The sequence below is a fragment of the Sycon ciliatum genome, chromosome 1, assembly GCF_964019385.1.
Source record: "Sycon ciliatum chromosome 1, ocSycCili1.1, whole genome shotgun sequence".
NCBI classification, from domain to species: Eukaryota; Metazoa; Porifera; class Calcarea; order Leucosolenida; family Sycettidae; genus Sycon; species Sycon ciliatum.
In genome coordinates this window covers 92,548,212-92,561,112 of record NC_088643.1, presented here as the reverse complement: position 1 = coordinate 92,561,112, position 12,901 = coordinate 92,548,212, and the positions used below count along the sequence as shown (strand labels likewise).

The 12,901-nt window shown below is 47.9% G+C and overlaps 2 protein-coding genes across 2 annotated transcripts; one reads left to right on the top strand and one right to left on the bottom strand.

Annotated features, from left to right (window-relative positions):
* The first annotated feature begins 21 nt into the window (after positions 1-21).
* On the top strand, positions 22-3,732 carry LOC135806520 (importin-7-like). Its single transcript, XM_065320713.1, has one exon. It carries the CDS (start codon positions 119-121, stop codon positions 3,326-3,328), a length of 3,210 nt encoding a protein of 1,069 aa, XP_065176785.1. The 5' UTR covers positions 22-118; the 3' UTR covers positions 3,329-3,732.
* A 1,064-nt stretch (positions 3,733-4,796) lies between these two features.
* LOC135806519 (apolipoprotein D-like) lies at positions 4,797-12,667 on the bottom strand. Its single transcript, XM_065320712.1, has 4 exons — positions 12,413-12,667; positions 11,784-11,908; positions 8,628-8,793; positions 4,797-5,423 (listed from the first exon to the last, which is right to left on the bottom strand). The coding sequence occupies exons 1-4, from the start codon at positions 12,533-12,535 to the stop codon at positions 5,202-5,204; spliced, it is 636 nt and encodes a 211-aa protein (XP_065176784.1). The 5' UTR covers positions 12,536-12,667; the 3' UTR covers positions 4,797-5,201.
* Between the last annotated feature and the right edge of the window lie 234 nt (positions 12,668-12,901).

The window sequence follows — 12,901 nt, the reverse complement described above, 5'->3', positions numbered from 1 at the left end:
GCGCTGCAGTGCAGCGCACAGTGTTGCAGGGGGCTCACCCACATTATGTAGACTTTTTTTGCGTCTCCAGCAGTTTTCGGCCAGGATCCAAGCTCTCTTTGTAAAGTTCTTCTCGTCCATGGCGCGTGCCTTTCCTCATGTATGGAAGGAAACTGTAGGGTCTTCCCAGGAGGTCAGGCACGCGGATATGGATTTCTCCACAGTACCAACCCTGCTTCAGGCAACCTATGGGCCAGATGCAGACTTACTGAAAGCTGCTGAGAATGAGTTGGAAAAGTTTTCCGAAGTGTCTGGATTTCCCTCATGCCTTTTCCAAATCGTCACCAGTGGAGACGCAGATTTGGCTCTTCGGCAAGCTGCTGGTATCTACTTGAAGAATCTGGTGGAACGCCATTATAAAGTGCGTGAAAAACGGCCCGGGGAGAAGCAGCCGTTTGAGTTGGCGCAAGCTGACAAAGCAACCTTGCGCCAGCACATTGTTGAAGCAGTCATCGTTGTACCAGCTCAGGTTCGTAAATTGTTGGAAGCATGCGTTGGTCGTATGGTGGAGAGCGACTTCCCCATGATTTGGACCGACCTGGCTGAGAAGATTGTTGTATGCCTGTCGTCGGCCCAAGACTCTACGTGGCTCGGAGCGTCACTATGTGCACTGCAGCTTTCCAAGCGATACCGCTGGAAGCAGGCGTCAGAACGTAGTGAATTCTATAGAGCTATGGCAGTGATTCTGCCTTTGCTGCGCCAGCACTTGACTAGCCTCATACCCAACCAGTCCGAGGCTTCTGTCCTCATTCAGAAGACCATCGTAAAGGTTTTCCACCACATGATTGAGATGAGCCTGCCGCTAGATATCTTAAATGAAGAGCTCAGCCATTGGTTTGCTTGCTTCCGTGCTATTCTCGTCCTGGATGTACCAGCTGAAACCCTGGAAGAGGAAGAGGAGAGTCGCAGTGATTTGATTTGGTGGAAGCTACGGCGATGGACGGCGGACACGCTAGAGATTCTGTTTGACCGCTACGGCTGCCCGCTTCAGGTCGGCAAGAAGTACAAACAGTTCGCACACGAATACTGCAGCAAGTACAACGTGGATGTGCTCGGTGCTCTGCTGACTGTGTTGGATAAGTACCGAAAAGGTGGTTACGTTGCACCCATCGTGCTCTATCACTGCCTTGGCTATCTGAAACTGGCAGTGCGGCATGCTGCTTCATGGAAGCGTGTTCTTGCCAAGCAAGCTGATGTGCTCGTGCAAGAGGTTGTCTTTCCTCTGCTCTGCTACTCCGACGCTGACGACGAACTGTGGCAAGATGACCCGTACGAGTACATTCGCCTGCATTACGATGCATTTGAAGACTACACCAACCCGGTAACAGAAGCCCGTCACTTGGTGGAGACGATGTGTAGTAAGCGGCAGGGCATGCTTCAGCGCGTCATGGAATTCTGCAGCCAAGTGCTGATGAAGACCGACAACCCACGGCACAAGGACGGTGCATTACATCTGGTGGGTATCTGTCATGAAAGCATCCTTAAGAAGAAGGCACTGCGACAGATCATGGAACCACAGCTGCTGGTTGCGCACGTCGTGCCGTCCTTCACTGCTCCTGAGGGTTTTCGCCGTGCAAGAGCCTGTTGGGTTCTGCGTATGTTCTCAGGGCTGAAGCTCAGTCAAGACACACTGACAGCCTGTGTGCAGTTTGTCCTGCATTCATTGACCAGCGAGAATGAACTGCCAGTGAAGATCGAAGCAGCTCTAGCACTCCAGGACTTCCTCATTGGCGCCAAGCAGGCCGAGGACATCAAGACCCTACTGCGCAATGACATTGTCACCATTGTACAGGGCCTGCTCACTACACTGCAACAGTGTCGCAATGAGGAGCTGACCGCTGTCATTGAGACCGTCATCAACGTCTTTGACGAGATCAAGGGTGTGGCTGTCGAGCTCACACGCCATCTCGTTGCTTCGTTTGTGTTGATTGTACGTCCAGAAGAGGACAACGAAGATCAGGAGACTGCCGATTTGGAAGCTGACGGTGGTTACAAAGCACTGACTGCGATGGGTGTTCTCGACTGTATCAAGAATATTGCAGCCAATTATGAGGACGAGCAAGAGATCCTGGCTGGCATGGAGAATGAGTGCTTGCCGCTCATGCTGCTCGTTCTGGAGAAGAGTATCACCGACTTTTACGAGGAGGTCTTTGATCTGGCCGAAGGCTTCATTGGTACAACTGTCTCAGATAAGATGTGGTCACTGTTTGAGGTCCTATGCCACTGCATCGTACGCGACGCCATGGATTACTTCCCAGATATGTGTCCCTGCTTGCACCTTTTCTTGACGACGGACAAGGAGGGCTTTGGCGCTGTACCCGATCGCCTGAAGCTGCTTGTCCAGGTCCTGCAGAAGGTCTTGGCAGATTCTGGTGATGAGGTGTCACCAGCAACGGCGTGCCGCCTGCTAGAGGTTGCCATTGTCCAGTACCCCGGTGCATTTGATAGCCAAGCCATCAAGCTTCTCGTGGAGACTGCTATCGCGCGCCTGCAGGAGACAGAGGATGTCAAGTCTGCTAGTCTGCGCACCGCAACACAGCAAGTGATCCTAGCACTGATGTACTGCCAGACCGAGTCTCTTCTACAGGTCCTGGAACAGCAGGGCATCACACAGCATTTCCTTGCCCAGTGGCTACAGGACGTCGCGATCTACGAAGGCATTCATGGCCATAAGCTCTCTGTCCTGGCTGCTTGCCGTCTCCTACTCCTTCCTTCTGGCTCGCGTCCTGACGCACTCAACGTCATTGCCCCGCACCTGCTGCCGAAGATGATTGACGTGTTTGGTCGCTTGACTAAACTGTATGAAGAGCAGCGCAAGATGGAGAACGAGGCTGATGAAATGTCTGACGAGGAGGAGGATGAAGAGTACGAGGAAGAGAGTGAGGAAGAACTAGACGATGACGCTGATGACCTCGACGCTGATGATCCTGATGCGGGCATGCATCTGTCGGACGAAACCGGTGGAGGTGTTGCTGACGACGACGACGACGATGATGACGACCTGGATGATGAGTATAGCTGGATGGAGACGGGCTTGGATGCGGAAGATGATGATGCCACTGATGCTTACTTTGTGTTCGTGGAGACCATGAAAATGGTGGAAGCATCGGATGCCGCCTGGTATGGCCGAGTAATGTCAGAGCTCACAGCTGAGCACCAAGGTCACCTGCAAGAGGTTATGCAGCTGGCTGGTCATCGGAAAGCTGAGCGCGACTCTGAGCGTATCAAGGCAGCTGGTGGATACCAGTTCAACACTCAACAGGTGCCGACCACCTTCAATTTTGGCTAGAATTTGATACTATTTTTATCTCTATTATTTTTAGACGGCCTTTTTGACGAGAAGAACATCGCGTACAGCCACAAGCTCTGTGTGTGTGTGTGTGCTGGTGCTGGTTATGTCTGTTCATGGTGCAGGTGATAACAGATGAGTGACGTTGATGTCAGTACTCAGCACTGTATTGCCATGTGATGTACCCTGGGCCGGGGGATCATGCAAGTTACCTGTCGTTGTACGTACATGTACTATGTTCATGGTAACGTACATGCTGATGCTGATGTACATGATGATGCTGACGCTGCTCGTTTACTCTTGGCTTGAAAGTGATTATGTCAAAATTCAACAAAATTATAGACATCTGGCCAATTTATGGCCAAGTTGCGTATGACCAAGTTCTGATCTGCCCGTACAACACAGTCAGTACAGTGCAGTATGTGGTGGGTGAGCCCATTGAGGAGACTTTGGTCTTTAGATAATAATTATCTGAGGACCGAAGTTATCTGGTTATATTGAACAGCTAAGCACTTGGTTTGAGTGAATACAATTTCGGCAGAACATTCCTGACGATTCAGTGGTCAATACTGAATGCTATAAAAAATTAAAAAGTGCAAAAAGTGAATTTCCGTCTCCGTTCCAGAGGAAACATATTCACCCACATACAAGTGCATGCCTTTAATTATACCGTATATCATGTATAAAAGCCGCGGCTTACATTACTTTTTTGGGGAATTTTTTGCAGGCTTCTATACAAGCCGGTATTTCTATGTACAGTCAACTTCGCTAATAACGACAATTTGCAAATAACGACAGAATGTCCATGCCCAGAGCAAAGTCCCATCTAACTGTTGACATTATAATGAGACTTCAGGTACAATGACCCTTTAAGCGAATTAGGACACTTTTCTGATGCCCCGCCGAGTGTCGTTATACGCAAAGTTGACTGTATGTCAACACTAAAACGAGGCTTATGCGCCGAAAGTGTATCTTGTCCATCAGGCTTCTATATGAGACAGGGTTAATACAAGACACCATGATACAGTGCATGCAAAAAATGCGTTTTCTTTCTATTTCACCGGGAAACAATGTTCCGGATATAAAAGGGCATGTCTTTCAATACAAGTATTCAAGTCTTCAAATACACTCTTGGGTCTTGAGTTTTTTCCATGCCTTTATATGTGGAGGTGCCCTTGTATTCGAATAAAAGTGCGTGCCCTTTTATGCACGTGTATACGGTAACAGCCGCTAACACCCAGAATAACCGGGGAAATGGGATGGATGTGTCTGCCGGGCTCTGCCCAGAACGTACATGTTTTGTGGTGACGGATGCAGCCATAGAAAGTCCTTGACTACATAATAGTGCTCGAATTTGTGGTGGGCCCAAAACAAAGCATTATAATTATTTTAGGTTACAAACACGTGCACTAGCTCCATACACGTTCATGATGCAGTGAGTCGTACCCAATGAAGAACATAGCGAAAATATTCTGAACCAAGTGTTTTCGTATAAATAAAATTTTGATCATAGCCAGGCTCAAGCATATACAGCAATACAACAATGATTTTGCTATCAGCCGATAGTCGAAAAATGATTACGACGGGTTTTGAGTAAAGAGAAAACTACAATGAGTGGCTCAAGATTACCAACCCGTGTTTGTTCGCACAATGAGTGATCAAACACAACTGTTGCCTTGTGTCTTAAATACAAAGTAGAAGCAGAAAATGGACAAATCAAACAAAAGAAGATCTATTTCTCAGTAGGTTTTTACATAGAGGCATCTGTAAAAAAAAAAAGGGGGCTACATTCACAACAACAATGCATACCATGTGCTATAATACAGCATGTGCAGACATGCACATGTCTAAGCAAGAGTTTTTCTTCGATTTGTTAATGCCGTTGAAGGAAAAAGGGGAGTTCGTCCGCACGGCCCGAACCCTCCTTGGCTGCGGGCTTGCAATCGTTTTCAGGTCCTTGTTTGGTATAGATAAAGTGCTCTGTGTTCAAACCAAGGGACGTGAATTTGCCCAAAACGGACTGTTTTAGGGTGTCGGATACATTGTAGTCGCGTACTAGGAACCAGAGGATTTGGAAGTGCAGCAAAGACGTCACCTGGATAACAAAGTAGCAAAAACAGAGTAGAACAGCATGAAACAGATGGAGGGTGTTATAATATAGCAGATTTCTAAAAATTAGAGCGAAATTCGAGTACAAACGCGTACTGTTCTACTCTTTTTGTACAGTTTGATTAGTTCCACTGTGAGCATGCAGTTTCTACAGTGCTGCTTAAAATGAAATCCAGCCGAGTCACTCGAGTACACGTTGCGCAGCCCTAGACCAGTGAACACTGGGCTGCGAAACGGCGCAGGGCGCAAACTTGACTCACACGATCGGATTTCATTGAGCGGCACTGCAGTAGGAGCGATAGTCCTCTGAGCTTGAATTGAATTCAAATTGGCTATGTTTCGGAGCTACAGTTTGAAATATTTATATTCTTGGTATTACTCAATCTGCGGACAGCATGCTGTTTCGTTCTTTGTGAACTCATCAGCGCAGCACAGAGGAAATGAGGCCGAGCTTGATAGCAATGAAAATAAAAATTTCCAATCAGGCCCGAACGTACCTTGCCAGAGTGCTCAAACTGACAAGTCAGTGAGCTCTGCATAACGCAAACAGCAAAGGCACTACCCCACGCAAGAGTGCTCAACTGCTACAAGAGCAGGAGCGAAATACTCAATCTGCGGACAGCATGCTGTTTCGTTCTTTGTGAACTCATCAGCGCAGCACAGAGGAAATGAGGCCGAGCCTGATAGCAATGAAAATAAAAATTTCCAATCAGGCCCGAACGTACCTTGCCAGAGTGCTCAAACTGACAAGTCAGTGAGCTCTGCATAACGCAAACAGCAAAGGCACTACCCCACGCAAGAGTGCTCAACTGCTACAAGAGCAGGAGCGAAATACTCAATCTGCGGACAGCATGCTGTTTCGTTCTTTGTGAACTCATCAGCGCAGCACAGAGGAAATGAGGCCGAGCCTGATAGCAATGAAAATAAAAATTTCCAATCAGGCCCGAACGTACCTTGCCAGAGTGCTCAAACTGACAAGTCAGTGAGCTCTGCATAACGCAAACAGCAAAGGCACTACCCCACGCAAGAGTGCTCAACTGCTACAAGAGCAGGAGCGAAATACTCAATCTGCGGACAGCATGCTGTTTCGTTCTTTGTGAACTCATCAGCGCAGCACAGAGGAAATGAGGCCGAGCCTGATAGCAATGAAAATAAAAATTTCCAATCAGGCCCGAACGTACCTTGCCAGAGTGCTCAAACTGACAAGTCAGTGAGCTCTGCATAACGCAAACAGCAAAGGCACTACCCCACGCAAGAGTGCTCAACTGCTACAAGAGCAGGAGCGAAATACTCAATCTGCGGACAGCATGCTGTTTCGTTCTTTGTGAACTCATCAGCGCAGCACAGAGGAAATGAGGCCGAGCCTGATAGCAATGAAAATAAAAATTTCCAATCAGGCCCGAACGTACCCTGCCAGAGTGCTCAAACTGACAAGTCAGTGAGCTCTGCATAACGCAAACAGCAAAGGCACTACCCCACGCAAGAGTGCTCAACTGCTACAAGAGCAGGAGCGAAATACTCAATCTGCGGACAGCATGATTGGTATTATGTAGGTGAATTCCCTGAAAGACTTTATTGAGCTGGGAGTGGTGATTTCTTGTAGGTTTGCCGAGAGGAGATTCAAGCGGTTTTTCCAGCCGTGCTGCTACCCACAGTCAACTGGGAACTTGTGGCCAGGCACAAGGGCTACATGGATGCGGTTAAAGGGGAAGTTAAGGCAAAAATTAAAATTTCACCAGTTGTAGTCTTCGGGGTGCTGAGTCGAATGGTCTTGGTCCGAGAAAGCTGAGACGCTCCCTTCCTACTTGAATCCCAATCGAACTCGCGCACTTCCACCGAAACTGGGTGACTGCGCCCTACTAGATGGGGATTTATATGCAAAATGTCACTAAAAGCGCCATTTCGTTCTTATAAAAGCACGGATGACCGCGATTGGCCCATTATGTTGTAGTCTTTTGGACGCTGAGTCGACTGGGTTTGGTCCGAAAAGGCTGCGATGCAGCGTTCCACCCTTATTCCCAATCGAACATGCTTGAACAAGCGGTCACGTGCTCCCGGGTGCCCAAATCACCTGGTCACCACGCCAGCAGGCGACAACTTTCACACCAAGGTTCAACTCGAGTGACAGGACTGCCCCCAAAAAGGTCAAACAGGCTAGTAAGTTGTACCCTGCAGGCACGGTGACCAGGTGACTGGCGTACGCAGGAGCACGTGACCGCTTGTTCAAACATGTTCGATTGGGAATAAAGGAGGAACGCTGCATCGCAGCCTTTTCGGACCAAAACCAGTCGACGCAGCGTCCAAAAGACTACAACATATGGGCCAATCGCGGTCATCCGTGCTTTTATAAGAACGAAATGGCGCTTTTAGTGACATTTTGCATACAAATCCCCATCTAGTAGGGCGCAGTCACCCAGTTTCGGTGGAAGTGCGCGAGTTCGATTGGGATTCAAGTAGGAAAGGAGCGTCTCAGCTTCCTCGGACCACGACCATTCGACTCAGCACCCCGAAGACTACAACTGGTCAAAATTTTAATTTTTGCCTTAACTTCCCCTTTAATGGGGTCTTTCTTGGCACTTGTGCCAGTGGTTGTGAGACTTATCCACTCACCCCCACCGTTAGGCGCTGCATCTGCCGCTAGGGTTTGTGTTAGCGGCCGTCGTGAGTTCCCTTTGGGAACGGATACGATAATTTACTTTTTTATTTTTTTATTCAAGCATTTTTCTCGTGTGCTCCAGACGGCAGGCGTCATTCAAGTGTCAGTCAGTCGGCAGGAAGCCTGAGCTGAGCTCCAACGTTAGGAGCAGCCACCTTCTTCTACCATTACCGCTGAAGGTGCAACATCTCCATCAGTTACGTAAAAATAGCTATGGGAAATGGAGTAATTTTTGGCAAGCAAGCCTGGCACTGTTTGCTAACAATTACAATTGAGCAATCAAGAGGTGAAAGTTTACTGTTGCTTCAGCCCCTTTTATAATAATTATCAGAGTGCCCATTTAGATCCCTGATCCTTGAGGGTGATGGTGTGGCTATGGATGCAGAAAAGTCAGTTTGGCTGACTCTGATGCGAACGTTTCCTATGATGCAAAGCTCTTTGCAGAAAAGCCGTCAAGTTCATCATACGTAGAAGGAAATATCAAGACAACACTTGGTCAGATACGCGTGATGACTTCATGGTGGTCCATCTTACCTGGGTGCAGGAATAAACCATGGAGTAGCTTGTATAGTCTGTGGAGAGAACCCAGTAGTTCGGCTTGGTCTGTGTTGCATTGAAGAAGCTCACTGCCAGCTTAGCACCCACCAGAGGGTTGGGAGCATACGCTTCTCCAACCACAGTTGTATTGCCACCGGTGAACCTGAAGAACAGAACAGAATACAATAGCCACAGTGCTGTCACAGATAGAGTCGGTACACAGTGTGGCGTACACACATGTCCTGTGGGCGCCAAGGCAAGGTCTGCGACATCGACTGGAATCGTGTCTCCTTGGAGCGCCACCAGTGCATCACATACTCACTGCTTGTCTGCTCTGCTTACTGCTTGTTTTGAGCATGCATTCAGCTATGCGCTAGTGCAGTGGGACATGCGTACAGCTTAGAGTAGGGAGACGCAGAAATCGACGCATTTAATGGTACTGTACATCATCTACAGCCCTTTTCGTTAGAGTGGTACACAATGATGTAGCCAATACTTATACATGTACTTCGAATTACTGTAGACGACTAGTTGTACCCTAAAGTACCGTTAGTCTACCCTCTCTCTAATTTCCGTCCTCGGTTGAATTTCTACCCATGAAGGAAACGGAACCCCTCCCGGGTTCCGGCACCAAATTTGTGCGCGACTTTGGACTGTTGAGTGGGAGAGCTTGCAGCCACGCACAGATACATCTTGGTAACTCAAATTCGAAGGGGTTCCAGTTCACGGAACGACATTGCATTTGTTACTTGAAAGGTGACTTAAAAGGAGTGTCACCAGAAAACCTTATTTGAGACAAGTGAAGCATGCAAAAGGGAAAAGGCAGCAAAAAAGGAGCCACTCGCTCGCTGCGCATGCTCTGGCCTGAGAGCTGCAAAACTGTGCACGCGATGCGTGCAGCAAGACGTCAGCATGACGTACACATGATGTAACACTTTAAGGGGAAGTTAAGGCTAAAATCAAAATTTCACCAGTTGTAGTCTTCGGGGTGCTAAGTCGAATGGTCTTGGTCCGAGGAAGCTGAGACGCTCCCTTCCTACTTTAATCCCAATCGAACTCGCGCACTTCCACCGAAACTGGGTGACTGCGCCCAACTAGATGGGGATTTGTATGCAAAATGTCACTAAAAGCGCCATTTCGTTCTTATAAAAGCACGGATGACCGCGATTGGCCCATATGTTGTAGTCCTTTGGACGCTGAGTCGACTGGTTTTGGTCCGAAAAGGCTGCGATGCAGCTTTCGGCCCTTATTCCCAATCGAACATGCTTGAACAAGCGGTCACGTGCTCCTGCGTACACCAGTCACCTGGTCACCGTGCCTGCAGGGTACAACTTACAGCCTGTTTGATCTTTTTTGGGTGCAGTCCTGTCACTCGAGTTAAACCTTGGTGTGAAAGTTGTCGCCTGCTGGCGCTGTGACCAGGTGACTTGGGCACGCAGGAGCACGTGCCCGATTGTTCAACCATGTTCGATTGGGAATAAAGGAGGAACGCTGCATCGCAGCTTTCTCGGACCAAAACCAGTCGACTCAGCGTCCAAAAGACTACAACATATGGGCCAATCGCGGTCATCCGTGCTTTTTATAAGAACGACATGGCGCTTTTAGTGACATTTTGCATACAAATCCCCATCTAGTAGGGCGCAGTCACCCAGTTTCGGTGGAAGTGCGCGAGTTCGATTGGGATTAAAATAGGAAGGGAGCGTCTCAGCTTCCTCGGACCACGACCATTCGACTCAGCACCCCGAAGACTACAACTGGTGAAATTTTGATTTTAGCCTTAACTTCCCCTTTAAACAAATAAAGACAAAATAATGAGCGTAATGCGGAATCGTGATACATATTCACGATAACTTCAGCGTACACGTCAAAATACAGTTTTGAACCAACGCATGCACTGCTGTACACCTTACGTGCCAGTGCAGGTATGCCTGTGGATGAAAATGTGCACAATCCAGCACGGCAAGTCTTTCTTTACTAAGCTTACGGCCATGGAAAGTAGTTACGCTTAGTTTTACCCAATACATGTACTGTAAAGGTCATTATTCTAATGAGGTGCAAAATTAACGATTTCCTAAAAATAGATCGGTTAGCGTGGACAGAATTTTTTTTCTCACCGCTCAACACCGAACTGTGAGAGAACTGTGAGAGAAAAGTACTAGCATTGGCTCCTGTCTAACGTTTATTTTATTCTAACAACAGATTTCTTCTCGTTAAAATTAACTCGTTAGATTCAAGTTAGCACTTCGTTACATAATATTACATTACGTTTACAGTACGCACATTTATTAAAGGGGAAGTATACCCTAAAATCAAATTTTCACCAGTTATAGTCTTCTGGGTGCTGAGTCGAATGGTCTGGTCCGAGGAAGCTGCGACGCTCCCTTCCTTCTTTTTTCCCAATCGAACCCGCGCACTTCCACCGAAACGGGGTGACTGCGCCCTACTAGATGGGGATTTGTATGCAAAATCTCACTAAAAGTGCTATGTCGTTTTTATAAAAGCACGGATGACCGCGATTGGCCCATATGTTGTAGTCTTTTGGACGCTGAGTCGACTGGTTTTGGTCCGAAAAGGCTGCGATGCGGCGTTCCTCCTTTATTCCCAATCGAACATGGTTGAACAAGCAGTCAGGTGCTCCTGGGTGCCCGAATCACCTGGTCACCGCGCCAGCAGGCGACAACTTTCACACCAAGGTTCAACTCGAGTGACAGGACTGCACCCAAAAAAGGTCAAACAGGCTAGTAAGTTGTACCCTGCAGGCACGGTGACCAGGTGACTGGTGTACGCAGGAGCACGTGACCTTGTTCAACCATGTTCGATTGGGAATAAAGGAGGAACGCTGCATCGCAGCCTTTTCGGACCAAAACCGGTCGACTCAGCGTCCAAAAGACTACAACATATGGGCCAATGGCGGTCACCCGTGCTTTTATAAGAACGACATGGCGCTTTTAGTGACATTTTGCATACAAATCCCCATCTAGTAGGGCGCAGTCACCCAGTTTCGGTGGAAGTGCGCAAGTTCGATTGGGAATAAAGGAGGAAGGGAGCGTCTCAGCTTCCTCGGACCAAGACCATTCGACTCAGCACCCCGAAGATTACAACTGGTGAAAATTTGATTTTAGGGTATACTTCCCCTTTAAGTTTAACACTTACGAGACTGCAGAGTTAATAACGCGGATGCGTCCGTTTGGCTTGATGCTGTAGTCAGCACGGATGCACTTGGAACCGATCTCGAATGAGACTTCATAGTGCGCATAGTCATACCATTGGCCAAGGTACTACAGGAGGAAAGCAGAATAAAACAACCCACATGTACATGCCATCGGTGTGGAAATACTAAATACAGTCAAACGTGCCTAGGTCACCAAAACCTGTCCTGGAGGGTCCCGGTCACAGCATGGGTCAATGGGTGTCATTTCTACTTGGATAAGGAGACTGACTTGGAGACTGACTTGGACTTGGATAAGGAGACTGACTACCTGTACACAGCGACCACATATTGGAGGTCCCTTCGGAGCGGTTGCCTTAGACAGAATTCACTGTTCCCAGTGCTGGTGTGTCCACTCAACATGGTACACAAAGTCCATTCAGTAAGTGGCCAGCAAACTGAGAAGCCGTGAGAATACAGTCATATAGTTTTAAAAGCTGAGTTCCACACCGTGAAGTATTTACTGGGGTGGGATGAAGGTACAGGCACTTATCTATACCATAATACTCAATTGTACCATAATAAAAAAAATTACAGCTGTACCGATCATGTACAGTACTCTCTACAAACAAACCTCTGCAACTTGGAGATCAGCCTGTACGGGAGGGTCGGGACACTTTCCTTCTCCTGGCACTTGAGCAGATGCACAGCACAGAATTGCCAGCAGGGTGCAGGATACAAAGTTGACAGAAATCATTCTGAACAGTGAAAGGCGACGGCTAGCTTCACAGTTCACGTACACTACGAAGCAGTCTTTTTGAACTGAAATTCAAAACAGAGAGTCTAGTCTAGTATGAACCGGCAAGCTGCAAGACCTTTTTTTTAGACGCTTTCAATAATGTAAAAGTTTCAAAACTGAATCCTGTCCGGTCTCGCGACCGCTTTTATACTGCTGCACGCTAACCACATGCCACAATGACTGTAGCTTCCACATCTAAAGTTAGTTTAGCTGCTACTGCACAGGCTCGACCTTGCACCATGTGCACTGTCGACATGTGTGTGTCTTTCTTTGTCAGGCTTGAACCATGTGAACGCTCAGTGCCAGTGGCTCGGTGAACAGGTA

Excerpts from the sequence above, each read along its gene's own strand:
- LOC135806519 (XM_065320712.1), bottom strand. The coding sequence starts at position 12,535 with ATGATTTCTGTCAACTTTGTATCCTGCACCCTGCTGGCAATTCTGTGC. Across the intron at positions 11,909-12,412 it reads CTGATCTCCAAGTTGCAGAG|TACCTTGGCCAATGGTATGA; the intron begins GTTTGTTTGTAG and ends TTCCTCCTGTAG. Across the intron at positions 5,424-8,627 it reads TGGTTTATTCCTGCACCCAG|GTGACGTCTTTGCTGCACTT; the intron begins GTAAGATGGACC and ends TTTGTTATCCAG.
- LOC135806520 (XM_065320713.1), top strand. The coding sequence starts at position 119 with ATGGCGCGTGCCTTTCCTCATGTATGGAAGGAAACTGTAGGGTCTTCC.